This window comes from Camelus ferus, chromosome 32 (assembly GCF_009834535.1).
Source record: "Camelus ferus isolate YT-003-E chromosome 32, BCGSAC_Cfer_1.0, whole genome shotgun sequence".
NCBI classification, from domain to species: domain Eukaryota; kingdom Metazoa; phylum Chordata; class Mammalia; order Artiodactyla; family Camelidae; genus Camelus; species Camelus ferus.
The window spans coordinates 20,518,807-20,545,066 of record NC_045727.1 but is presented as its reverse complement, the minus strand read 5'-3'; the positions used below and the strand labels follow the sequence as shown (position 1 = coordinate 20,545,066).

The 26,260-nt window shown below is 45.0% G+C and overlaps 1 protein-coding gene and 1 non-coding gene across 6 annotated transcripts; one reads left to right on the top strand and one right to left on the bottom strand.

Annotated features, from left to right (window-relative positions):
* The first annotated feature begins 229 nt into the window (after nucleotides 1–229).
* Nucleotides 230–23,332, top strand: ZNF84 (zinc finger protein 84). 5 transcript variants are annotated; one of them, XM_032472147.1, is made up of 6 exons: nucleotides 230–457; nucleotides 1,780–1,842; nucleotides 4,529–4,730; nucleotides 11,083–11,224; nucleotides 11,861–11,956; nucleotides 17,547–23,332. In XM_032472147.1, the coding sequence occupies exons 3-6, from the start codon at nucleotides 4,716–4,718 to the stop codon at nucleotides 19,529–19,531; spliced, it is 2,238 nt and encodes a 745-aa protein (XP_032328038.1). In that variant the 5' UTR covers nucleotides 230–457; nucleotides 1,780–1,842; nucleotides 4,529–4,715; the 3' UTR covers nucleotides 19,532–23,332. The 5 variants fall into 5 exon arrangements, with proteins under 5 accessions (XP_032328038.1, XP_032328037.1, XP_032328039.1 ...); XM_032472146.1 differs by having other exon boundaries at nucleotides 1,780–1,889; XM_032472148.1 differs by having other exon boundaries at nucleotides 232–457; nucleotides 1,780–1,889; nucleotides 11,098–11,224.
* LOC116661026 lies at nucleotides 5,074–5,180 on the bottom strand. Its single transcript, XR_004316793.1, has one exon. It is a non-coding gene; the product is annotated as a U6 spliceosomal RNA (small nuclear RNA).
* Nucleotides 23,333–26,260: the final 2,928 nt, after the last annotated feature.

The window sequence follows — 26,260 nt, the reverse complement described above, 5'->3', positions numbered from 1 at the left end:
TCATCTCTGTCGGTCTGCCTGTCCGTCTGTCCATCCCCAGCCACCGCCCATCTACGTGTCTGACCCGCATCCCGGGGTCCCGGAAGCCCTCACCCGCGCCGTCCCCCCACGCGCGTGCCCGCCGCTCGCGCCCGCGGTCGCCCCCGCCCCCTGGGGACCTGCGACCCACACGCCGCGTGCCGCGGAGCCTCCTGGGAAGTGGAGTTCGGCAGCGCCCTCCTCGCGCGCGCGCGGCCCCAGGAAGCGGGGCGGTCGCGCCCCTTCTTTGTCCTTCGCCGCCGCGCGCGAGGCCTGTGTGCGCGTGCGCGCGCGCGCGCGCTGTCTCGGAGTCCGGCTCCGGCCTGTCAGGAACCCGCGGAGCCGCCTGCATCGCGCCGGGCCGGGCCGGGGCGGTCCCGTGGCCCCGGCCCCGCGCGTCCGTCGTCCGAGGTCTGGGGGTGCCGTGCGGACTCTGCAGGTTCGGGGCCGGGTTCCCGGGGGGCGGGCGGCGGAGCTGCGGGGAGGGCCTGGGGTGGCGTTGGGGCCCCCGTGGGCGTCCGCGGTGGGGTGCGGGGCGGCGGCCGACGCGCCCTGACGGCGTCCGGGTGTCGGGGAGGCGGCGCGCCACGGCCCCGGCTCTCACGCGCCGGTCGTTTCCTTCCAGACGCGCTTTCTGAGGCGGTGGCTCCGCACGTGTGTCCCCGCGGGTCTCCGGCCGCGAGCCCGGCGGGTGCGGCTGCGGGGCCGGACGCGGGGCTGGTCGCGCGGGGCGTCGGCCGGGGAGTGTCCGCGGGGCTTGTGGTTGCTCCCCAGCCTGGTCCTCCGGCTTCCCCCTTACCAGTATGCTCCCCAACTCTCCCTCCCAGGGCTTGTCTCCTAAGAAACAAAAACCCTGGACAACTTGTGCCCGCGGCTGGCGCGGTGGGGCCCTTGTCTCCGACTCTGATCCACCTCTGCCCTTGGAACAGTCACTCACGATTTCTGGTCTCACGCTTGTCATCCTAAAAAGGAGGGAATGGAAAGAAATGATCCCTTTCCCCCCTAGCTCTGATGACTTTTGCTGTCATTAAAACATCCGTTATTTGCTTTATTTTAATTATTATTGGCTGTTTAATTTGTTTCAACCACATGATGCTGGACTGACAATGCTCCGCTTGCCTGTTCTCTTGGGTTTAAAATATGTTGTATTTTAACATTTACGCTGTGGTCCGTTTAGAGTATCATCTTTTCAAATGAAAGTCGTTCATGAGCCCTTCGACAGGAAATAGTCACTGCTAACATTTCGTGCTTTTCTTTTAGTCAGTAGTTATGTGTATGTTTTTAATACATATTTATTGCCTTTAAAAAACAAAATTGGGAATATGCCACATGTCCTGCTTAAAGCCATTACAATATATCACAAATACGTTAAGCTGAAATATTTTGTCCCAAGTGGGATGTACAATCGGGGGAGTTTTTTTTCAACTGGCCCCTGAGAATTTATCTTTCTCTCGTTTTTGTCCTTCTTGGGCCCTGGTGCCCTCATTTCTGGATGGGAAACTGTATCATGCTTGAACCAGAGATGTAAACAGGGACTCCCGAGGCCTTAGCTCCTCATCCTCCCTCCTCTGCTTGGAGGGGCTGTGGCCACGGCTCTGGGGTGGACTGTGTGGCACCAGTGGTCCAGACCTGCCACTTCTGCGTGTGTTGCCTCAGCAATGAGCGCTGAATGCATCAGAAAGACAGTATGCTGTAGAGGATTTCCGGCACGCAGTAAGTGGAAGTAAACGTTGCTTTCACCTTTCCCTTGAAATCTCGCAGAACCTGATGCTGAGTGGAACTACCCGATGATGATGAAGATGGTCCTTCCTTCTGAAAACAAATGTGAGCGCTCACAGGGAGAGTTCAGCGCTGTGCTGGAAACTGCCCCGGTAAAGACACACCATGAGGTTAAAATGGGCCGCACTGTACAGGGAGGGGCTTAGGCTTCATCTGCTCAAGGGACACCCAGGAGTCATGCAACAGAGCATTCAAGGGGTGACTTCTCCCTCAAGAGCCAACTTGCAAAAACATTTGTCTAAATCAGAGTAAAGTAAGGTCGAGTCTGTATGTTCAGAGTAACAAATGTCAGAAAGATTTTACAACTACCACACTGATGGCTTATCACACTTGGTCCACCTGAAATGCTCGACTCTGTGTGTTCTCTGCCAACTCTTCCTCATTTCGACATGTCTCTGCTGTTGATAAGTCTCCACTGAAATGCAGCTATACTCCACAAGTAGTTTTTGACAAAATTACAAAGGAAATTAAAAAAAAAAATTTTAGGGGGTAGTTAGGTTTATTTATGTATTTATTATTATTATTTTTTTAACAGAGGTACGGGGGCTCGAAGTCAGGACCTCCTGCATGCTAAGCATGTGGTCTGCCACTGAGATATACCCTCCCCCTACAAAGGAAAGTTTTAAATCACATTGTGAATTTGGCTGTCTGCTTAAGGAAATGGTTTGAATGTCAGTGTAGTTTTATTCATGAGAATGTTGAAGTTTTTATTATGTAAGGTGAAATGAAAGTGTAATGCAGAGGAAATGACATTTTTATTGTAGGTATATTTTCCTGCTCTTGGAGTGTGTGTGTGTGTGTGTGTGTGTGTGTGTGTTTATGATTGATTATTTAACACCAAACAGGTTTTTACATTTTTAAATGTAAAATCTTAAATTTTACATTCATTGACTTTACATAAAATTACATGGTTTTTGCATTTGTGTCATGTATAGGGAAATCTTCCTCCAAATTACACAGATATTCACTTGGGTTTTCTTTAGGCACTGTCGTGGTTTCTATTATTCTAAATTCTAATCCATCTGGAAGTACAGTTGACCCTCAAACAATAGGCTTTGAACTGCATTGGTCCACTTACATGCAGAGTTTTTTCAATAAATACTACGCGATCAGAGGGAAGTTGGTCAAATCTGCAGATATGGAGGACAGACTAAAATGATACGAGGATATTCTTATGCGCAGCGTGGAGGTGGGGAGTTGGCGTCCCTAGCCCCCAAGTTGTCCAAGGGTTCACTGTAGTTTGTTGTAATGTGTGAGGTAGTTAACCCCCTTTCTTTTAAGTGTTAATCACTGCTCCCGTTCATCAGGTAATGTGGTTTTACTTTGGCTTTGAAATGCCACATTTATGGCACCTTAAATTTTAAAATATTTGGACCATTATGCTTTATTTATCTTTATCTGTGTATCTTTTCTGGAGCCAGTGCCAAATACTTTTTTGATTCTTATAACTTTATAATATATGTTAATATTACATGGGCCTGTTTACATTCATTATTTTGTATTTCCAAAAGTGTCCAAGCTGTTCCTGAACCTTTTTTCTTCCAAGTGAACTTTAGAGTCGCTTGTTAAAGAAAAACTTCCTGAGATTGTGATTGGAGTTGACTAAAGACGTGAATCATTAGGGCTAAGTTGTCTTTCTTACGTGAAGCCTTCCTATCCCAGAACAAGCCCAAACTGTACATGTGTGAAGTCTATTTTCATAATCCCTATTGGTGTTTATAGTTTGTTTCAGATAGATCTTACAGGTTTCTTGTCGAGGATATTTTTATATGTTTTATGTGTTTTTTCCTGTTATGGGTAGATTTTACTTTCTACCTTTTTATTGGTTTAAATAAGAAAGCTGTTGATCTTACAGAACTATGTTTATTGATCTGGAAAGATGGTTTGCATAGTGAGAAGAAAACAAAAACTATTTTTAAAAAAATTTGTGGGGGAGGATGTAATTAGGTTGATTGGTTGGTTGGTCGGTTGGTTTATTTATTTTAATGGAGGTACTGGGGATTGAGCACAGGACCTGCCTGTGTGCTAAACAACCCTCTACTGATGAGCTATACCTTCTCCCCAAAAAACTATTTTGAAATGTGACCAGATACTTAAATTTTGTTCAAAAATTTTCATTAGGGTGGGGGGAGGGTATAGCTCAGTGATAGAGCATCAAATAACATAACCTTAAACATATAATCCAAACATCAACAGAATTGCAAGGAAAAACTGAGCAATCTATGATCACACTGAGAGAGTTTAAGATACTTCCTTCAGAAAGTGAATAGAATTGGCAGACATAAATTAGGAAAGTTATAGAAGATTTTAATAGGAAACTAAGGCTCAGAAAGATTAAGTTTGTTTGTTTTTGCCCGATGTCACATAGCCAGTAAAGGGAAAATGTTGATTGAACCCCAGTCTGTTTTACTACAAATCACAAAAGCTTTTCAAAATTCCATCTGCTTAAAATGGAGGTACCTTGTCCTTCAAGCACCCTGTCAATTGATTTATGCTTCATTGTGCACAGTGACCATTGTCTGGATCTCTGAATTACTTACATCTGGTTCTTCTTTATCTGTGTGCTTCTGCTGTTCTTTTATGCTATATTACTTCTGTCCCTGGCTGCCCTGTTTCTGTCATATAGAAAACACGCTCCAGCCTCGGATGATCATGAACTCCTAGTTCTTAGCAAGAGAAAAGATTCTAGGCTCATTGTGAATATACCAGTTGAAGTCTGTTTGTTCCTCAGCCTGCAGATCCTGGTTCCCCACAATAAGCCTGCTCCTGTGAGACGAGAAAGGATTTCCTGGAGTCAGGAACTCATTCTTGCTGTAGAATACCTTGCCAAGACCTTGCACGAGGGCTCCGGGGCAGAAGAGAGGACACAGGATAGAACACATCTCGGACTTGCTAACCTTCTCGAACAGGCAGCTGAAATGACCACGTTACCAGTGAGTTGGGGTTTATTCTTCATTATTTTCCCGGGGGATTAGAAGAGGCATGTTAGTCTTCTAGTGAAAAAGAAAGGAGTAAGTGGTTGAGAAATCAGGGGAAAATAATGGAAGATCCAGGTTGGGACAAAACTGAAGCAGTGGTATATTAACTATAGGGCCTTGAGGAGTTTTTTTTAATTGAAATATAGTCAATTATCATGTGTCAATTTCTGGTGAACTGCATAATGTCTCAGTGATGCATATACATACATATATTCATTTGCATAATCTTTTTCATTAAAGGTTATTATAAGATATTGAATATAGTCCCTGTGCTATACAGAAGAAATTTTTTATATCTTTTTATATGGAACACTTCACAAATCTGCATGTCATCCCTGTGCAGGGGCCATGCTAATCGTCTCTGTATCATTCCAATTTTAGTATAAGTGCTGCCGAAGCGAGCATGAGAAGGTCTTAGAGTTTGGATTTTTCTAAGCCATAGTGTCCTGCATAATTATTGAATTTGAGCTGTAAACTAGGGTCTCAAATTTTTGGCAGGTGTAATCAATAAGTATGTTCATATGAGTTGCTTTAGCCAAATGAAAAAGCAAACTGATTTTTCATAGAAAGTGAGTATTTGTTGGCCATTCCTTGATGAAGCCTTTAAATAAATAAGTGGGCGTCTCTAAAGAGAAATGCTGTAATAAATACACAGTTATGGTTGTAGCCATTTTTCATGGTTTTCCCCTGTGTGTGACCCAAGGGGAAGATGCCAGAGCAGAACTCAGTCCCCATAATTAAATTTATTTGTTGACCTCTTTGATTGTGAAGCAGAATCCACAAGCAGAAAAGTTCATAAAATGTAGAAATGCAGCTTAACGTATCATCAAATGAACATCCTGAAACCACAGTATCGTTTCAAGAACCAGAGCATTCCCAGCCCAGATAAGGCCCGCCTGTGCCCTGTCCCGATCACGGCGTCTCCCCCGACAGAGGGGGCCAGGACCCCGACTTTTAGAACCCTTCCTGCTCTTCTTTCTAACTTCACTCCTCTGTGGTCTTCACTCTTGAACCCCGCAGTTTGCTTCTGTCTGCTGTTGTGTGCTGTCTTGTGTTTTGCTTCTGTCACTTAACGTTTTGTTTGTAGACTCATCGCAGTTGCAGACTTCTCTCCCATTAAGGTAGCTTCTTAATATCACTGAATCCAGGCAGTATCCAATTTCCAGTTCTCATAGATTTGTAAGTTGTTTGTAGTTTGTTTGAATCAGAATCTCAGTACAGTTCATACGGTGCAGTTGATTGAGCTGTCTCTTAATCCGTTGGCGCTTTCTAGTTTTCTCTCGCCAGGTACTTGTTGAAGAAACCAGGCCATTTATCTGTAGTTTCCACTGTCTGAAGCCTTTGCATAGATGCTGCAGTGGGTTGTGTCGTCATTTTGCTAACCACACCCCTGCAGTGTTAACCTGTCCGTCACCCACTTCTTATGAATCGGCAGCTGCAGGGCTGGGCTGTCCAGTGTCGAAGCCCCACCACATCCAAGTTAATTAAAGTAAATCCCTCAGTCACAGAGGCCAGCGTGCAAGGGCTTGGCAGCCACAGGTTGGGCAGCCACGAATCGGGCAGCACAGATAAAGAGCATTCCCATCATCCAGAAAGTTCCATGGGACAGATCTGCTCTGCAGGCTTGGTCAGATCCAGGGTTGACTTTGGCAGGAATGCTTCAGAGGTCATGGCACATGCTTCTCTTGGGATGTGCATACGGTCTGCTTGTCTGTCTTGCTGACAGCTTTATGTGACTCCTGCCCAGGTGGACTGTTTCATTAGGGACTGCAAAATGCTGGCATCCTCCTGCTAACATTTCTTCCTTATTTTTAACTAGAATGCTGCTTACTAGCATGACAAGGTAGATCAAGGCTCACTTTGTACATTTTCTGCCCCAGACCTTCAGTTAATGTTATAAAACTTAGTTATTATCTTACAAGTTAGTTACTAATTTTAAAAGTTTTTGTTGCCAAAACACAGAACTATACCAGATTTTTTGTATATTGTCTTGGTAGCCAGGAACTTCTTAAGCCCATTTACTTATTCTAATAATTTTTCTTTAGATTTGGTTAGATTTTTCCATGTTCAGAAAAATATCAGTCATGCTTTTTTTTTTTTTTAGGAGAAAAAAATTCCACTGACTTCCTAGTTTGCTAAAACTTTCTACAACAGATAAATACTGATTATTCTTCAATTTTGGTGTGTTCATTTTGTTCTTTGTTTCATCTTCTTATTTTTCATACTGTTACTTCTTCCTTGGGAAATCTAGTCCTTTTTGAAAAGTTTTAACATGCTTTTTAAAAACTGTGCTAGATTTTTCTGTTATCTGTAGTTCTTTGCAATATACATTCTTCCATTTACAGATATTGAAGTGATTATATGCTTTTTCTTAATCTGTTAAGGTAGTGACTATCATTGTTTTTTTAAAAACTGTTAAGTCAGCCTTGAAGTTTTGGGATAAACTCCAGCTTAAACTCCAGTCTTGATGTATTTTCTCTTTTATATACTGCTCAGTGTAGGAGTTTGGTGACTTTGTTTAGGATTTTTACATCAGTGTTCAGGTGTAAGTTGGCCTTTGCTCTTCCCCTGCAGTATCCTTATTGGGTTTTGTTATCAAGGTCATGCTAGAATCAGAAAGTTTAGAGTTATGTTCTTGCTTCCGTATTCTGTAAGGGTTTAGTAAAATTGGAATGATTTCTGTGTTAAATATTGACAATTAACTGGTAAAGCCATTTTTTTGTGAGAAGATTGAAACTCAGGGCCAGTGTTTTCCACATGACCGTTGCATGATTTATAAAGTCATTAATGAGTAAATGATACATTTAAAGGGCCAGATAAAATGGTAGATTTTAATATAACAGAATGTGAGAGGTTCATTAATAAAATTGAAGATTCTACGTGGCAGCTCATCTGTGTGAGACCAGTTGATTAGTTTTGGTGTGGTCTTGAAGGATATCCATTGTTAACTAATTCTAAGTGTTTTTAGGGTTGTTTGGTTGTTGTTTAGGCAGTCATCCCATCTGTGACAGTTTTACGTCTTCCTTTCAGCATTTACACTTTGTCCTTGCATTTTATTGTACTGGCCTCCTGGTCAGTCCTGACCCCGCAGTACCTGGTGGACAGAAGTGGCATTAGGAACACCCCTGCCTTTCCCTAGGCGGTCACTGTCCACTGCATAGCACATTACAGCTACTCTCACCCCTGACTCCAGCCGCCTGGAGTCAGCACAGCCTCTGCAGCTTGGGGGTGCAGTCCCCCACAAGGGTGCCTTCATTTCACTTGCCAGCCATAAGTTTGGGAGCCCCCAGGCCACCTGCACTTCTGACCCACTGGCTGCAGATTTGGGGGCTTCCCATGACCCCTCTCAGGTTTGTGGGAACAGTTCACATGACTCAGGAAAGTGCTGTACCTAAAGCCTACGGTTTTATTGTAAAGGACACAAGCTGGGACTAGCCAGATGGAGAGACGCAGGGTGAGGTCTGGGGGTCCCACATGTGGAGGTCTGCGCCCTTTCCCCATGGAGTTGGGACTCACCCCCTCCTGGCATCTGTCTGCCTTTACCAAGCAGGAAGCTACCCGAGGCAGCAGTATCCAGGGTTCCTACTGGGTGTTCATTGTGTTGGTGCGAATGGTAAAATCACTGGCCATGGGGCCTGAACTCATTCTCCAGCTGGCTCCCCTCCCTGGAGGTTGCACTGATAGCCTCTGGCTCGAAGCCCCAACTCTCTAATCACATGGCCTCTCATCAAACTAGGGGGTGGGGGGCCACCACCAATAACAAAGGAAGTGCCAGTCCCTGGGGAGATTCCAAGGCTTTAGACGCTCTATCCCAGGATCCTGGGACAAAGAACTGACTGTCTTTATTATACAGCAGGTCGCCGTTAGCTACACGTACTGTTTAAATTAATTAAAATTAAAAAGTCAGTTGCTAGTCACCTGTGAAGCATTCGGTGGATGCTGGTGGCCAGTGGCTACTGTATTAGATGGTGCAGATGTGGAAAGTTTCAGTCATAGAGAATTCTGCTGGACCACATTCTGGTCCTCAGAGAGCAAGTATTTAGTGTTTTAACATTAAGTATGACGCTAGCTGTCGATATTTTGTAGGTTGTGATTATCAGATTAGATTTCCTTCTGTTTCTGGCTTGTTGATAATACTTCACGATGAACAGCTTTTCCTCACACGCCTTTCCTGCATCTGTTGAAGTGGTAATGTTTTTTCTCCTTTATTCTGTTAGTATGACTTAATGATGTCTGAATGAGTATGGTGCACTACTGAAGGAAACCTCATTTGATCAGGCCATATTATGCCTTTTATGCATGGCTAGATTCGATTTGCTAATATTTTGTTAGGAATTTTGATTCTGTAAGAGTTACTTGCCTATAATGTTCTCCTCTTGCGTTCTTGTCTGATTTGAGATCTGAGCTCTGCTGGCCTTATAAAATGAGTTGAGTAGTCTGCACTCTTTCTTTGTTCTCTGAAATAATTTATGTGAGGTCGTTTTATTTATTCCTTAAACATTGGAAAGAATTCACCTCTGAAATCATCTAGACCTTGAGTTTTCTTTGAAGGAAGGTTTTAAATTCTGGGGGTCAGTTCCTTTAAGACTTATGACTAATTCAGACTTTCTTTTTTCTTGTGTCACTTTTGAGTACATTGTTTTTGAAGAAATAAATCCATTTCATCTAAGTTGTCAAATATGTTGGCATAAATGTATTGTTACATTTTCTTTTTAACAGTTTTATTGCAATACAACCTCAGTAGGATCTACCTATTTTAAGTGTGCAATCCAGTGATTTTTTTTTCCCCAGTAACTTTATGTTGTGTAAATCCAGTTTTAGAAGGCCATCATCACTGTCCAGTCTTAGAAAGTTTCCGTCACCCCAAGAGAGTCTTTGTGACATTTGCAGTCAGCCCCTCTCCCACCCCCAGTCTGAGGCAGCCACGAATTTGCTTGCTCTCTGTATGGGTTTCCTGCTTGTATGTGTCACACAGATGGCTTTCTGTAAATGTGTCATCTTGTGTGTCTAGCTTCTTTCAATTAGCATAGTGTTTTTGAGGTCCATCTATGTATTAGGTTAGAAGTTTTTATTGTAAAAGAGTGTTCCATTGTATGGATATGTGACTTTTTATTTATCCATTCACTACTTAATGGACATTTGGATTATTTCTACTTTTTGGCGTTAAAAGTAACGTTAATATGAACAGCTGGGTACAAGTTTTTGTATGAGCCTGTGTTTTCATTTCTGTTGGGTATGTACGTAAAAGTAAAATTATATTGAACTTTTTAAGAAACTGCCACAGTTCCAGTGTCATTTTTTATTGCTACCAGCATGAAGTTCCAGTTTCTCCACGTCCTTCCCAACGCTTGTTACTGTCTTTTTTTTTTTTTAACATTTTTTTTTTGAGTTATAGTCAGTTTACACAGTTGTGTCAATTTCCAGTGTAGAGTACAATTTTTCAGTTACACATGAACATACATATATTCATTGTCACATATTTTTCGCTGTGAGCTACCACAAGATCTTGTATATATTTCCCTGTGCTACACAGTATAATCTTCTTTTGTCTGTCTTTCTGATCAGTCATCCCAGTGACTGTGAAGTGGTGTCTCATTGTGGTTTCAGTGTGCATTCCCTTAAGAAGTAATGAGGTTGATCATCGTTTCATGTACTTATTAGCCATGTCTCTATCTTCTCTATTAAAATGTATTCAAATATTCTGCTTATTTTTTTAAAATAAGTCTGCTGCCCTTACATTCTTAGTTTTTCTTTGTAAAGAAATACCTTATCTCACACTTACTCCTGATGAATATTTAAGCTGGCCACAGAATTCTGGGTCAACAGGGTCTTCCTTCAGCACTTCCTTCTGCGCTTTTCAACAAGTCATTTGCAGTCATTTGAATCACTGTTCCCTGGAAGTGATGTGACTTTTCTTTTTGTAGCAATTTGATTATGATGCGACCGGTCATGGATTTCTTTGTGTTTGTCCAGTTGTGGGTTCACTGAACTTCTTGAATCTGTAGGCTTGTATCTTTTGCTAAATTTAGGGGAGCACTCAGCTGTCATTTCTTGAAACTTTTTTTTCACCATGCTTTTTCTTTTCTCTTTCTGGGACTCCCATGACACGGATTTACTCTGTCCAGCAGTGACCTGAGCTTTGTCCATTTTTAAGTCTTTCTCTCTTGTTTGCTCAAAATGGATACTTTCTCTGGACCGTCTTTCAGGTTTCCTTCTGAACGCCGACCCCCTGAGCAGCTGCGCCTGACCCCTCCCCCGCGAGCCTGCCATCCCACCTCCTGTCCTGACGCCTGCGCCTGATCCCCAGGCTTGTGTCTTACAGAACTCGTTTGCCTTTGAAGACTTATCTGTGGACTTCACCCAGAAGGAATGGCAGCTGCTGGAGCCCAATCAGAAGGACTTGTACAGGGATGTCATGTTGGAGAACTACAGCAGCTTGGTGTCGCTGGGTAAGGAAAGCTGCGCAGAGGGCCTCGTGTTGTGCCCAGGACCTGGCTTTTTCTCTCTTTAGTTGTGGAGAGCTTCCAGTATTCTGAATGATTCTGGACCAAAATGTAGGAGATCAGAGTTCCTTGGGCTGGGACACCAGGGAAGGTGCTTGGCTCTCACTTACTGCTAACGAAGCCTTCATTTCGTTGTGCAGCCCCTGAAACTGATAGGACCGGTGGGAGTGGTGGCACCTCTGGCCCGTAACTTGCTGTGGTCCCCGTGTGCTGCCGCGCGTGCTTGTCAGAGCAGCCCTGTGTGGCAGGGATGATGACTCTCCTTTTTTTTTTTTCCTAACGAGGAAATTGAGGCAAAGAGGGCTTAAGTAACTTTCCTGAGGACTGACCGCTAGTAATTGAAGGAGCCTGCATTTGAACCAGGCAGGCTGGATGGAGCCTCGGAAGTGTCTGTGGTTTTGGGCTTGAATAACAGAAGTGAAAGATTCTTAGACCTTGTTAGCCACGGGAAGATCCTCATTCTGTTGAGAATCGTTTACTCTGTTGATACACAGTTGGGTGGGTGGCTTCACTGGGTCCACTCATTCCAGACCCTGCTCATTCTTCAGTGGCCCTAAAGGCCTTTGCGATTTTCCTGAACAGGGTACAGAGTGACAAAGCCTGGTGTCATCCTCAAGCTGGAGCGGGGGGAAGAGCCGTGGGTAGGAGACGGAGGAGCGCCGAGGACAGATGCCGTGGGTGAGTGTGAGAACCCGGCCACCGGGGTCAGGTGCAGCTGCTTGGCGCGGGGCGGGGGCGGGCTGTCGGCGTCTTTGACACGTGCCTGAGCTCTTTTCAGAATCTCTAGGACCCGTGGTGATGGTGCGCAGCAGCCGGCGTGGGCCGCTCGGGTGAAGCACTTTCGCACGGGGCAGCTGTGCTCGCAGCTCCAGGTGAAACATTTTCAGAGGCTCGGGGCCCTGATGGTGTTTATGCCCTGGCTGTCACATCTGGACTCTGACTTCCTGTTAGGTGTTCCATCCCCAGGCCTGGCTCACCTCCCCGGCCCTCCCCTCCCCTGCAGTTGGAGACCCCTGTGCCTGCATGGCGGGTTTTTATTTTCCCCCACTTTGGGTGTCTCTGAACGTGCCGAAACCTGCCCTGCAGAGTTCAGTCTCATGCCAGAAAATGCAGTCATCATCCCTCCCAAACCCTTTGTCCATTTCTTCCCTTTTGGTTTTTGTTTTGTTTTGTTTTGTTTTGTGGGGGTGCGTGATTAGGCTAATTTATTTATTTAATGGAGGTACTGGGGATTGAACCCAGGACCCCATGCATGCTAAGCATGTGCTCTACCACTGAGCTATACCCTCCCCCCATTTCTTCCCTTTTTAAATTAGGTTCTGGTGTGCTGTTTCTGTGGGTTAGACACCATGGAGTACATTGAACTCGTTCTACCATTTTGCTCTAATTATTTAAGTTTTTTGCCCTTTGGAAGACACCTTTTTAGAGACTTCTCAACTCCCACTTAAAACTAGGCCTGTGATGTCCGCTTCCTAAATTTCCCAAGTTGCTGGGTAGGTCCAGGTTCTCTTCTTCTGTGCGTTTTCTCCCCCCACCACCGTGTTGAGTTCTGACAGGTCCAGCACCACGCAGACCCACTGAACCCCCCCCCCCCGCTTACTTGCTGCGTGGCAGGGACTGACTGCAGGTTCCCTCGAAAGCAGACCCTGAGATACTGATCTGAGTGCGAGAAGTTAATGGGGGTGTGATCCCCGCTGTGCAGTGGGGGGAAGGGATGTGGGATGGGGCGGGGGGGGGGTGCCATGAAGGGTGTGCGGCTTTGCTGCCACAGGCTGGTGCTCAGTGCTGCCAGGAGCCCTCCCAAGACCAGAAAGCGATGTCCCCCTCCCCCCTCAGCGATTGAGCTTTGCTACTGGGGACACCAGGGCTCCAGATTGTCCAGCGGCCCTGCACACAGCCCTGGGGCATGCACTTGCAGCCCAAGGAAGGTCTCAGTGGAGAGATGTGGGTACCAGGGTGGCCCCCACCACTGGCCCAAGTGGCAGTGTCCTCTGCAAGTAGCTGAAGGTGGAGGTGAGGCAATAGGCTGGACCTCTTCTTCAGGGACTTGACAGTGTGAGCCTGTGTGGCCTGTCCAGCTGGTTCTCCCTTCCCCTAGATTTGTGGTCAGCTCCATTTGAGCATTTCTCAGTGTTTTCAGAAACATAATATTTGTTTTCTGTGTCTGACCTTTTGATTGTGTGGTGCTGTCTCTGTCTAGAAACTAATCCTTTCTGCACAAACTCTGTCTTCACTGCACTCCTATCCATGAAATGTTTCCTGTCTGCTCCAGCCTACACTTTCCTCACCTTCTTCCCAAGTCCCATTCCAGACCCCACTGCAGTGTATGGAATAATTTTTCATTTGTTGGTCCCTGAGCCTTGTTTGTACACACAGACACAAAGGCTTATAATTTAATGTCTTAAGTTATGGGACACCTAACACCCATTCAATAAATATCTCTCCACAAGGCCATTGTTACACAGGTGTTTTTAGCCAGATGTGTGTCTGATTACGTGGGCTTTTTTTTCCCCCCAAAAATGAGCGTCATGGACCCATAACTAGAAACTGGTTCGGTAGAGTGATGTACGTGTGGTTTTTAAACTTGGTATTCCAGGAGTGGAATTGTAATTTGAGAAATCTCTTGTGATTTTTGCATCCTTATTAATTGAGACCCAGCACTTCAGGGACTGCAAAAAATAATTGAAAAGTAAGAGACCTAGAAAATACCTTCCAGAAGCATAGAACTTAGTTAAGAAGATGAGATGTTTGCATCCAGTTTTTGGTTTTTTTTTTTCAAAATTTAAACGTTGAGCACTTCAGGTTGCATTACTTTGCAGTTCAGGGTTCGTTGTCAGAATTTACGCAGAGAAGGACCGTGTGTTGGGGTCTTCGAGACCTCTGCTGTGTTCAGAGAGTCACTAGAAAGACTCAGGGTCCAGGTGTACTTACGTCTAAGGTTTGTTGCAGTGACAACAGGGACCCACGGCTGCATCACAAGGGGAAAGGCCCAAGCTGAGTCTAGAGGAGTCTGTGTGCAGGCTTCCTGTGCTCACTCTAGGAGGGCCACACAGCTCACTTGGTGCACTCAGAATACAGTAACACATGTGATGTTTCTGCCCAGGGTTTTATATTGGGGGTGGTCACGTAGGCCCTCTGCCTGCACCAGCACTTCATACACCCAGAAGGAGACCAGGCACTCAGCACTGACCATATTATTTGTACACAGTTGAGACCCAGGGAGCCAGTTTTGTCACTTAGGGAATGGTGGAAACACTCCCCAAACACAAGTTCCCAAATGCCAGCTGTGGGCTAGCCTGGCCAGGAGGCCTGTCTGTGCAGAGCAGCCTTAGGCCCAGTGCTAGCTCTCTTCTGCACAGACCGCTTGTGCAGTTCATAGGAAATTGAATATATGCTGATTCCTTACACTTCTCAGGCATTGTGCTGGGTGCTGTGGTTACAGTAGTGAGAGTTAGATACTCCTGCCCACGTAATGCTTACTTTCTAGTGGGAGGATCAACAGGAACAGGTTAGCAGCTGACCAAGAGAAAACCCAGACCCTGAAGGGGCTATTGCAGAAGTAAACCAGGTGGTACTGTAGGAGTGTTAGTCCACTCAGGCGCTGTAACGAAGCATCACAGACTGGGCAGTTTAAACAGCAGAGTCATTCTCACAACCCTGAAGGCTGGAAGCCAGACACGAACGTGCTGCCTGCTCAGGTGCCAGTGAGAGTTGTATTCCTGGCTTAGACAGCCGCCTTGTTGGCTTGTGGCTTTGTCTTCCCATGGTCTTTCCTCATTCCTGCCCGTGGGTGCAGGTAGGGGGCCTCCTTGGCGTCACTGGTGAGTACACTAATCTGTTGGATCAGGGCCCCAGCCTTCATGATCTCATTTAACCTTGTTTCCTTCCTTGGAAATTCCATCTCCAAATGCAGCTACCCTGGGGGTTTGGATTTGAACACATGAATCTGGGGGGAGCACAGACATTCAGTCCATACAGAGTTACGTGGAGAGGCCAACCCTGGACATGAAGACTGAGGTGAACAGGCTGTGTGAAGAGCTGGGGGAACATGTTTCCCAAAGGAGTGACAGATATGAGTGCATTACGTCAGGAAGGGGGCTCAGTGACACGGAGAGGCGGGAGGAAAGCCTGTGTGTCTGAAGGTCAGGGTGCCTGGCAGACAGAGGTTGCAGAGAGTGCGGGAGCTGGATCATGGATCTGCTTGTAAACTGGCGGGAGGAGTGCAGATTGGCTCAAGTAATTTTAAATAAAAGTAAATTTTTTGTATGTGTGGTGAGGTAATTAGTTTACTCATTTATTTATTTTAATGGAAGTTCTGGGAATTGAACCCAGGACCTCATGCATGCTAAGCGCACACACTCCTACTGAGCTATGCTCTAATTTTAAATAAATGTAAAATTACATGATTTACATTTTAAAAGTACAACCTGACCATAGAGGGAAAAATGTAATTGGAAGCAGAGAAAACAGTTAGAAAGATATTTCATTGAAATAATCAGATGGATTAAACTATAGCAGAGAAAAGTGATAAAGTTGAGGTATTTGGGATATACGATGACCAAATACAGAGCAATCCCATTTTCCTAGAGGGGAAAAATTTGAGCAAAGATGTGGGGGAAGGTAGATAAAATTTCCAAATGTGTACTTAGTTGGATAATGCAACATTTAAAGTAATACACAATTATAAATTTAATTTTCAAGTACTCCATTTTCAGCTGTCACATTTCCTGAGGCCACTTTATTCAAATTCATAATGTACGTCTCAAAATTGATGTCTGTCATAGACTTTTTTTTAAATTGAGGCATAGTTGGTTTACAGTGTTGTGTCAGTTTCTAGTGTACAGCACAATGCTTCAGTCATACATGAATATACATATATTCATTTTCATATTTTTTCATCATAAGCTACTACAAGATATTGAATATATTTCCCTGTGCTGTACAGTATATACTTATTTATCTACTTTTTGTATACCAATCAGTATCTGCAAATCTTGCACTCTCAGTTTATCCCTTCCCACCCTCTCCCTGTCTGTTACAGGCTCTTGATTTTAATCTCCAGATCTCCTTTTCCCTCAGTCTTCCCAACTCAGTAATTAACCCTGGAATGCCCTGAATCACTCAGATTCCAAACTTGGGGCTCATTCTTTTTTTTTTTTTTTTGACATTTATACTTTTTTTTTTAATTGAGGTATAGACAGTTTACAGTGTTGTGATAAATTCTTGCTAGTTTGCTTTTCCTAATCCCCTTCATATCAACTCCATCTCCTTGCTTCTACCTCCCAAATACATATGGCCAACAGCAAGCTGTGGGTTTCCTGCAAGTTTTTTTGCCTTCTATTGACATTTCAGTCCTTAAAAAGTGTTTCACATTACTGATGGTCTTTTGTACCTATAGGCGTGACCTCAGAAAAAGTTCCAAGTATAGATTATCAATGAAAAGTAAACCTTTAAAAAACATTGATATCACTGGTATCAGTGCTTATTTAGTGAGGAAAGTGAAATAGAGCCATGCAGTAAACTGCAGTTGAGCTGTCAGGATAGTTTAAGAATGCATTTCCACGAAAGAACACGTGGATTTTAAAGTTTTGTGCCTGAACAGAGTATTTGAAAGATGATGGGTTTGCAGTGTGTGGGTTTCTTGGTAATCATGTTGAACATGTATAAGTTTAAATAAAACTTTCAGGAGATTTGAGAATGGGAAGAAGTACACAACTATTTCTCATTCTTCAATCTGGAAGTAGTTTTTGCCATATACTCTCGTCAAACCTGTTGGTTTTCTTCTTAGTATTCAGCACAGTGTACACTTGTGTTGGTTTTCACATTATCTACTTGTTACTTTTCTCATGGAATGTACTTTTCGTAATGGCGGGGGCTTGTTGTCTTGTGACTCCAGCCCTTCCCACACCACCTGGAATGTGGTTTGTACTCGGTGGGTGTCGAGTGAGTTAGTTCCTCAGAACTTTGCATCAGTGCTTCCTGCAACCTCCTTTCTTTGTTCCTCATTGCTGTTCATGTATTTTTCACATTCTCTCCATTTTATAAACTGTTATTTGAAGGCAACCAAAGGTAACTTAATGTACTGTTGCCGGTTCCTGTGTACAGCATGTACATTTTTTCACTACCTAGCGGACAGATACTGTACTTGGGACTTACTTGAGACTAGGAAACTAAGCCTTTAAGTTATTCCTCCCCTCAAATAGCATTTCTGGTTTTATATTCAGTCAGCACAACTATAGAAGGATTCACAGGATTTTTTTCTTCATAGAACAAGTTTTGCAAGTAAATGGTCATATGACTTGGCACAAGGATAACCAAGAGGAGCTGAAAAATATGAAACAAGATCATGAATGTGATGCATTTGGAAAACACTTCAATCTGAGCATGAACTTTATTCCTTTAAGGAAATCAAACAATGAAGGTGACGTAGATGGATTCATTTTAAAACATCATGTAGATTTACTTATTCCAAAAGCAGATTATGGGAAAATGGAACCAGCTGACCTAAATGTACTGGGTAAATTGTTTCTCCCCACCAAGCCTGAGGAAACTGACACTTGGCTAAAATACTATGAATGTGGTCAGTGTGATAAAGCTAGTTATAGGAAGTCACAGATTATCATTTATCATAGAAATCGTTTAGGAGAGAAGCTCTATGAATGCAGTGAATGTAGGAAACGCTTCAGTAAGAAATCCAGTCTCATTAAACACCAGAGCAGACATGTAAGAGAGATAGCCTATGGCTGTGGTAAATGCGGCAAGACCTTTCCCCAGAAGTCACAGTTCATTACACATCACAGAACTCACACGGGAGAGAAACCTTACAACTGCAGCCAGTGTGGGAAAGCCTTCTCCCAGAAGTCACAGCTCACCTCCCATCAGAGGACACACACAGGGGAAAAGCCATACGAGTGTGGCGAGTGTGGGAAGGCCTTCTCCCGGAAGTCTCACCTCATCTCACACTGGAGGACACACACGGGGGAGAAACCCTACGGGTGCAGTGAGTGTGGGAGGGCCTTCAGTGAGAAGTCAAATCTCATCAACCACCAGAGGATTCACACGGGGGAGAAACCATTTGAGTGCAGAGAGTGTGGGAAGGCCTTCAGCAGGAAGTCACAGCTTGTGACACATCACAGGACCCACACGGGAACAAAACCCTACGGATGTAGCGACTGTCGAAAAGCCTTCTTTGAGAAGTCCGAGCTCATTAGACATCAGACGATTCACACCGGAGAGAAACCCTATGAGTGCAGTGAATGTGGGAAAGCCTTCAGAGAGAGGTCAAGTCTCATTAACCATCAGAGAACCCATACAGGAGAGAAGCCTCACGGGTGCATCCAGTGTGGGAAAGCCTTCTCCCAGAAGTCACACCTCATTTCACACCAGATGACGCACACGGGGGAGAAGCCCTTTGTATGCAGTAAGTGTGGGAAGGCCTTCAGTAGGAAATCCCAGCTTGTTAGACATCAGAGAACTCATACAGGAGAAAAACCCTACGAATGCAGTGCATGTGGGAAAGCCTTCAGTGAAAAATTAAGCCTCACAAATCATCAGAGAATTCATACAGGAGAAAAGCCCTATGTGTGCAGCGAGTGTGGGAAGGCCTTTTGTCAGAAGTCACACCTCATATCCCATCAAAGGACTCACACAGGGGAGAGACCCTACGAATGCACCGAATGTGGGAAAGCCTTTGGTGAGAAGTCAAGTCTTGCAACTCATCAGAGAACCCATACGGGAGAAAAACCTTATGAGTGCAGGGACTGTGAAAAAGCCTTCTCCCAGAAGTCACAGCTCAACACCCACCAGAGAATTCACACAGGAGAGAAACCCTATGAGTGCAGTCTTTGTCAGAAAGCTTTCTTTGAGAAATCAGAGCTAGTCAGACATCAGAGAACTCACACAGGAGAAAAGCCTTACGTGTGCTGTGAATGTGGGAAAGCCTTCAGGGAGAAGTCAAGCCTCATCAATCACCAGAGGACACACACAGGAGAGAAGCCCTTTGAGTGCAGCGCCTGTGGCAAAGCCTTCTCTCGGAAATCACACCTCATTCCACACCAGAGGACGCACACGGGAGAGAAGCCCTATGGGTGCAGTGAATGTCGGAAGGCCTTCTCTCAGAAGTCCCAGCTTGTTAACCATCAGAGGATTCACACAGGAGAGAAGCCTTACCAATGCAGTGAATGTGGGAAAGCCTTCTCCCAAAAGTCACAGCTCATCAATCACCGGAGAACTCACACAGCCAAGAAACCCTAGGGGTTGACAGAGGTCTTACCTCATGTCTCAGATAATAGTCACATCACACATGTCTGAGTGCTCCTGTAGGATAGGAGCACTGAGTGAGGTTACGTAGAGAGAGCTTTCAGCATATCAGTGTGTTTATTATTCGTAGAGCAGAATGATCCTGTGAAAAGCAGTGAGTTTCAGAAACCTTTCAAACCACAGTCAGACCTTATACCGTAAAAAAGTGACAGCAAAGAGGAACACTGTGAGTATCAGAAAATCTTCCAGAGAGCAGGTCTCATTAGCTGGGAATAAACCCCATTCCAGTGAGTTAAGGAAAACTCCATTCATGCTGCAGTTACAACACAGAATATTTTCATCAAGAAATGATGGCTCATTGTACATAAGAAAATGCCATCAAGAATGAAACTCAGTGACAATGCTGTGGTTCAGTCTTCAGCATGCAACCTCACCATATTGTATCCTGTGGCTAGACCTAACCATTTAAGACATTGGAAATAGAAGCTTCTAAAAATAATGCTATAATGGAAAGCCATGCACTTTTTATAGACCTGGGTTCCCAAACACCCAGTTCTAAATGGTTGACAAATGTTCACTCTGAAGTATGAAGTTTTAAAAAAATATGTGAATAAATTGAATCATTGGAGCATCTAAGTAAGAATGGTGTGTAACTCTAGCTTTTCCTGTGCCACAGAATGTGATTCATGTTTTGGAATCGCACATTATAATTAATTGGGAGCATGGGATGTACATGCCTTATCACTCTGAGTCTGTCCGGACTCCACGTGCCGCTGGTGTTTTCTGATTTAATGATACCGTAAAAATGGTAACTAGTGTGGCTTGTCTTCTAACTCAGTAAGTAGCATGACCAGTATCGCCACACCTCCTTTTCCTTATGATTTGTCAGCATATAAAAGGGTCAGTAGTAACAAACGCCAGCTTTATATTAAAGTCTGCATCCTCAGAGCCTGAGAAACAGTTCACAGAAAAGCTGGTGGATAGTATTCAAGGGCAGAACTGCAGAATAGCAGCAGTGAAGCGTGAGCCAAGGAAGGAGGTGTGTGGATTGTGCTGCTTGGCACTCAGACGCAAGGCCAGTGGTGCTGTGCAGGGCCCTTCCTCTGGCAGTGAGACGCCTCCTGCAGCAGGTGTGTGCATCCCCATGCTGGGTGACCCGTGTTTCCGTGTCCTGTGATGCAGTATCGTGGGCACTCTGTGCTGCCAACGCTTTTGGTCTTTTGCAAAATAACTTGTAAACAATTAAATGGAGAGATCAAGTATTTAAGAGTCACTGTTCAGAAAGTGTACAACACAGAGTTTTGTGGTGAGAAATATATTTTTGATGTATTCAAGGAAGTGTATTTTGCCTTCCTGCATGTTTCGCTGATTATGGGACAAGTTATTAAGAAACAAGGTTTTCATGGTTTCATCATTTGAAACATTTGTGTCTCACCTGCCTTTCAGCTATTGCATCATCCACACAGGAAGCTTCACATTGTGCAGTTGATACTATGGAAGTGTGGTTCCCTGTGAAAATGCATGAACCATTCCTTGGCTTTTTGAGAACTGGAATTTTGTAGTGATCTCTCTACAATGTTGCTTGACAAAGTTAACTGTATTTTTTGTATGATGGTGAAATTTAGACAAGTACAGCATTTATTTCCAAACTTGGAAAGACTCAGGCTCTCCCTTACGCACAAGTTTTGTCATTATGGTGTATTGCTCCTTTGATTTGAGCCATATTTTTTCCTTTAGTTACCATTGTTAACATCATTGTTGAAAAGTTGGGGCTTTAAGTAAATGAGAGTAATTTTATGAACCACTCCATCAGAATTTCAACAGCCAGCTAATCCTGTTTTTCCACGTGGTAACTTAAAAAAAAAACTCATTTCCCAAATTATTACTCCTACTCAAATTTATGGACTTCCTACTTTTCTCTCTAATACCTGAAAGTCACTTTACTGGGTGGAGGAAACAGACCTTTGTAAAGGAACAGACATTCACAGTGTGCTGTTTTACTCCGTGGTTTTTTCCATTTTTTTTCTTTCCACCTGCCCTGGTTCTCTTTCCTAGTCCCAGAGATGGATTTATTAGAGATTGATTCATTCATTAGATTGAGCTCAGGGGTCTGTTGTCTTAAAATTTCCTGATTTTGCTCAGCTCTGTTCTAGATTATTCCATTGACTATTAAGCAGTTAGACTCAGCACTGCCTTCGCGAAATGATGAAACTTCAGCGCTTACCTCTTGATTGAATACCCAAGAGCAAAAGATTCTTTCCTCGGGGTCAGGTGTTAGTCATAGGGAGGGCTGATGCCGGCCCCAGAGTTTTCATTTATCCGAATACCCAATGTGGGGCCCAGGTATGCTGTGTGGCGCTCCTTGGGACCTCTGTCTTCTGAAGGGTCACACGAGGGCCCTGAAGCTGGAGACCCTGAGTGCTGGTTTTTACGCTATGTTGGTAGCCACAAAAACTGTGTCTCCACCGCCCCCTCGTTGATTCCTACCATATCAAGAAGCAAGCCGGTGTAAAGTTAGACCAGATTTATTTAGGATCTCTTGACTCACACTCAGTGATGCTGAGATCGAGGACTTGAGGACACCAGGTGCAGGAAGCATCGTCCATCCCTCCTCCTTCAACACCGAGGCTCTTCCTGTGGCCCGGAGACAGTCCTGCAGAGGACAGGCCCTGTGGCATTCCTTTCACTCAGCAGTGGGTGTTTTGCAGGTCCAATCTGTGAATTTTGAGACCTGTGCCAGGACTGCCTTGCATTTAACTCTGATATCCCCTGACACAGCTACGTCTGTATGGATCCATGTGTTCCTGACGTTTTGGTTTCAAGAGCATCACTGAGATGAGATGAGCCCACGAAGTACTGGATTTCTCTGCCAATATCTGCGTTACGTAGCAGAAGATAGATCAGGAGGCCTTTGGATTCTACACTTGAGACCTCTGGCATTTGGTCATTTCAGTCCTGCAGTGTGTGTCCAGGTTGTCAGTGTCAGGGAGTTTGTTAGTCTACAGACTTGGGGCCAACGAGCTTTCAGACACTGAGCACCTAGTTCTGGCCTCAGTGCTCATAAACTAGCTCAGCCGTGGCCCCTGCAGCTGTGTGCACATTTTTTGCCTGTTACTTTCATCCTTTTTCAGTCCATTTTCCACACTTACACACAGCAGCTAAAAGACACAATTCTAAATACACACCCCTGTGTAATCTGATTACACATGTGTGGGAACACTGCCGTACTGTGGACTGAGAGTGTAATATTGTTATGGTAATTGAGGACTTTTATTACAATTCATGCCTGTCCATCGTTTCTGAGCACTTTATCTTTCCTCTTACACAGTTTTTTTTTTGGCTTTCTTTTCCCTGAGATTCCTACAATCTCCCCTTAAGCGTTTTACAAATCTGCTGCCACTGAGATGCCCTTGTCCCTTGGTAATGCCTGCTCAGCCTCTGTGACCCTGCCCTTTTTTGTCACAGATGAGATAACCGTTGCGTGTTTTATCTTTCCCACTAAAGCTGGGAAGCTGGGACTCTTGTTTGTCTGTACATTTTTAGCAGCTGAGGCTTTAGAACCTAAGCACGAATGGTGCAGGTGGCTGTGTTTCGAAACCACCTGGAGAAGCACAGTCGGCGGTGAGAGAAGAAGGAAGCCACCGTGGAAGCAAAGCCAAGGACCGGGCCAAGGGAGCCCCAGGGTCTGGTTCTTGTCTGATGTCCAGAGCCATCGCTGCCCTTCTGCCGTGATTGTTGGACTACTGCTGTGAGACAGCCCAGATACTCTTCTAATAAACCCCTGTGTTTGCGTCAGCGGGCTCCAGTTGTGTTTGTTTCCAACAACCCGAGGACTCCCAGCTAACAGGAGGGTCAGGCTGTGTCGTCAGGTGGGGTCTTGAAGCAGATACTGCGATGAAGTTTGGGGTGCAGGCTGTTTATCGAGGGTCAGCATGAAGTGGTGAAGGATAAAAAAGGCAAGATTGGTTGGAGGCAGAAGTCACCCTGCACCGTAGGTTGTGGGAATGGTGGCTGGACCCGCAGGGACACAGAAGCAAGTTTTTCTCATGAGGGTGTCTCATGTTTGGCCTGGATGGTCAGGCCCATCGAACCCTCAGTCACCAGTCACCAGAGGCAGATTGCTGCCCTGGAGAGGGAGTAGTCTCAGCAGAGGCCGCGCTTCTCCCGAGGCCAACTCTGAAAAAGCTGGCAGGTGGAGGAGTCTGCCGCTGGGCAGCAAATCGCTCCAGAAAGAGTGTCAGTGGAAATAAATGCACAGCCTAAAAGTTAACAGTTTTATTCAGTGGACATTTCTGAGTCCTCGAACCCCTCGAGTCTGGGATGACAGCCTCTCCGATCGCTCTGAGGGACTGCTCTGAAGAGGCGGGGGAGGAGCCAGGATATACGAGTTTTACAGCAAAGACCAAGTAGCCGGAACTTCAAAAGATGACTGTTAAGTAGAGAAAACCAGGCATCCCAAGTTAGGGAGTCTTGTGCTTTTCTGTGTGTGGGAAGGTGCAAAGGTCTGGGCTCACTGAATTCACTCCTGTGACCTGCACCTCAGCTGTCCGGGGCCAGTGCCGTATGCTTTCCCATCCTGAGTCCCCTCAAGGGCAGTGCTCTGGGTGGCTGCAGGGGCCGGGCTGCCTGCTGGTCTCCATCCTGAGTTCCCTCCTCTCACTGTGGGGGTGGTGGCAGCAATGACTTGATGGCGGCGGCATCCTGTGTTTACTGGTATGGCTGCAGTATTTCCATTCGCAAGAGGGATCCGGGTGACATGTCCCCGTGATGACATGGTGCACCCTTCTCCTCTACGTCCTTTCCCAGGGTCGGGCATGTCTTAGGAGCGACTGAGGAAGGAAGGTCAGTGGGACCAAGCACAGCCCTGCTGTCATTTTCTCTCGCCTGTTATCCAGTCCAGAGTCTCCTCACTGTCACCACCTCTGGCTGGTGGTGTGCCCAGACCCTCATTCCCGAGGGTGTCTGAGCCCTCCTTGGACCTGAGTTGCTGTGTTTCTGCAGTTACCATCACAGCTGGGGAGGAAGCTCCCAGACGCACCTGGGTGGGTCACCTGGATCCACTCACACTCACTCCTCCCTGCCCTGGTGTGTAAAGGCCACCCTCCCCTCATGGTGTGTCACATACCCCCGCAGGGATGGCAGCTCCTCCCACCTGCTGGACCCCGGGTGCTGGGAGCCCAGTTCCCATGGCGTATCTGTATCTTACAGTGAGGTGGAAGATGCTCTGTCCCTGTCCCTGATGGTGAGGGATTTGGCGCCCTTTCCAGACGGATGGGTCACTGCTGCTGGGCTGGGCTGTCTCAACGCGCTCGAGCACAGCAGCTTCAGGTGCAGGTGTGACGAGGTGTGTGAGGTGTCCTGGGTCCTCCTGTGCTGGGCACCATCATCTTGCACACCCTTGGGCTGCAAAGTGTGTCCTTGAGTCTGATGCAGTGTATGTGGGGTCCCATACTGGCCAGTCATTCTTTTTTTAAAAAAAATTATTTATTTTTTGTGGAGGGGGAGGTAATTAGGTTTATTTATTTGTTTTTGAAGGAGGTACGGGGGCTGAACCCAGGAACTCATGCATGCTAAGCACGGCTGTACCACTGAGCTACACCCTCCTGCCTCCCCCACGTCAACATCACTACTTGTCAGAGAAACGCAAATCAAAACTACAGTGAGATACTGCCTCACGCCAGTCAGAATAGCCATCGTTTTCATGTGCCTGTTGGCCATCTGGATGTCTTTGGAGAGATGTCTGTCTAGGTGTTCTGCCCATTTTTTGATTGGGTTGCTTGTTTTTTTGATACTAAGCTGTGTGAGCTGTTTGCGTATTTTGGAAATTAGTCCCTTGTCAGTTGCATCATTTGCAAATATTTTCTCCCATTCTGTAGGCTGTCTTTTTGTTTTGTTGATGGTTTCCTTAGCTGTACAAAAGCTTTTGAGCTTAATTAGATCCCATTTATTTATTTCTGCTTTTATTTGTATTACTCTAAGAGCTGGTTCGGAAAAAAATACTGTTGTGATTTATGTCAAAGAGTGTCCTGCCTATGTTTTCCTCTAGGAGTTTTCTAATATCTGGTCTTACATTTAGGTCTTTAATCTATTTTGAGTTTAATTTTGTATACAATGTTAGAGAATGTTCTAACTTCAGTCTTTCAGAGGAAGCTGTCCAGTTTTCCCAGCACCACTTACTGAAGAGACTGTCTTGTCTGCATTTTATATTCTTGCCTCCTTTCTTGTTGATTAATTGACCATAAGTGTGTGGGTTTATTTCTGGATTTTCTATCCTTAATTTCTCTCTGCTGATTCGTTGTTAGTGTATAGAAATGCAACCGATTTCTGTATGTTAATTTTGTATCCTGCAACTTTACCAGATTCATTGATGAGCTCTAGTGGTTTTCTGGTTGCTTCTTTAGGGTTTTCTATGTATAGTATCATGTCATCTGTAAACAGTGACTTTTTACTTCTTTTCTGATTTGATTCCTTTTATTTTTCTTCTCTGATTGCTGCGGCGAGGACTTTGAAAGCTATATTGAATAAAAGTGGTGAGAGTGGGCATCCTTGTCTTGTTCCTGGTCTGAGAGGAAATGCTTTCAGCTCTTCACCATTGAGCACGCTGTTAGCTGTGCGTTTGTCATACGAGGCCTTTATTATGTCGAGGTGTGTTGCCTCTAGGCCCACTTTCTGGAGAGGTTTTTTTTAATCATAAATGGTTGTTGAACTTTATCAAAAGCTTCT

Excerpts from the sequence above, each read along its gene's own strand:
- ZNF84 (XM_032472147.1), top strand. Across the intron at positions 11,225-11,860 it reads CAGCAGCTTGGTGTCGCTGG|GGTACAGAGTGACAAAGCCT; the intron begins GTAAGGAAAGCT and ends TTTCCTGAACAG. Across the intron at positions 11,957-17,546 it reads GCCGAGGACAGATGCCGTGG|AACAAGTTTTGCAAGTAAAT; the intron begins GTGAGTGTGAGA and ends TTTTCTTCATAG.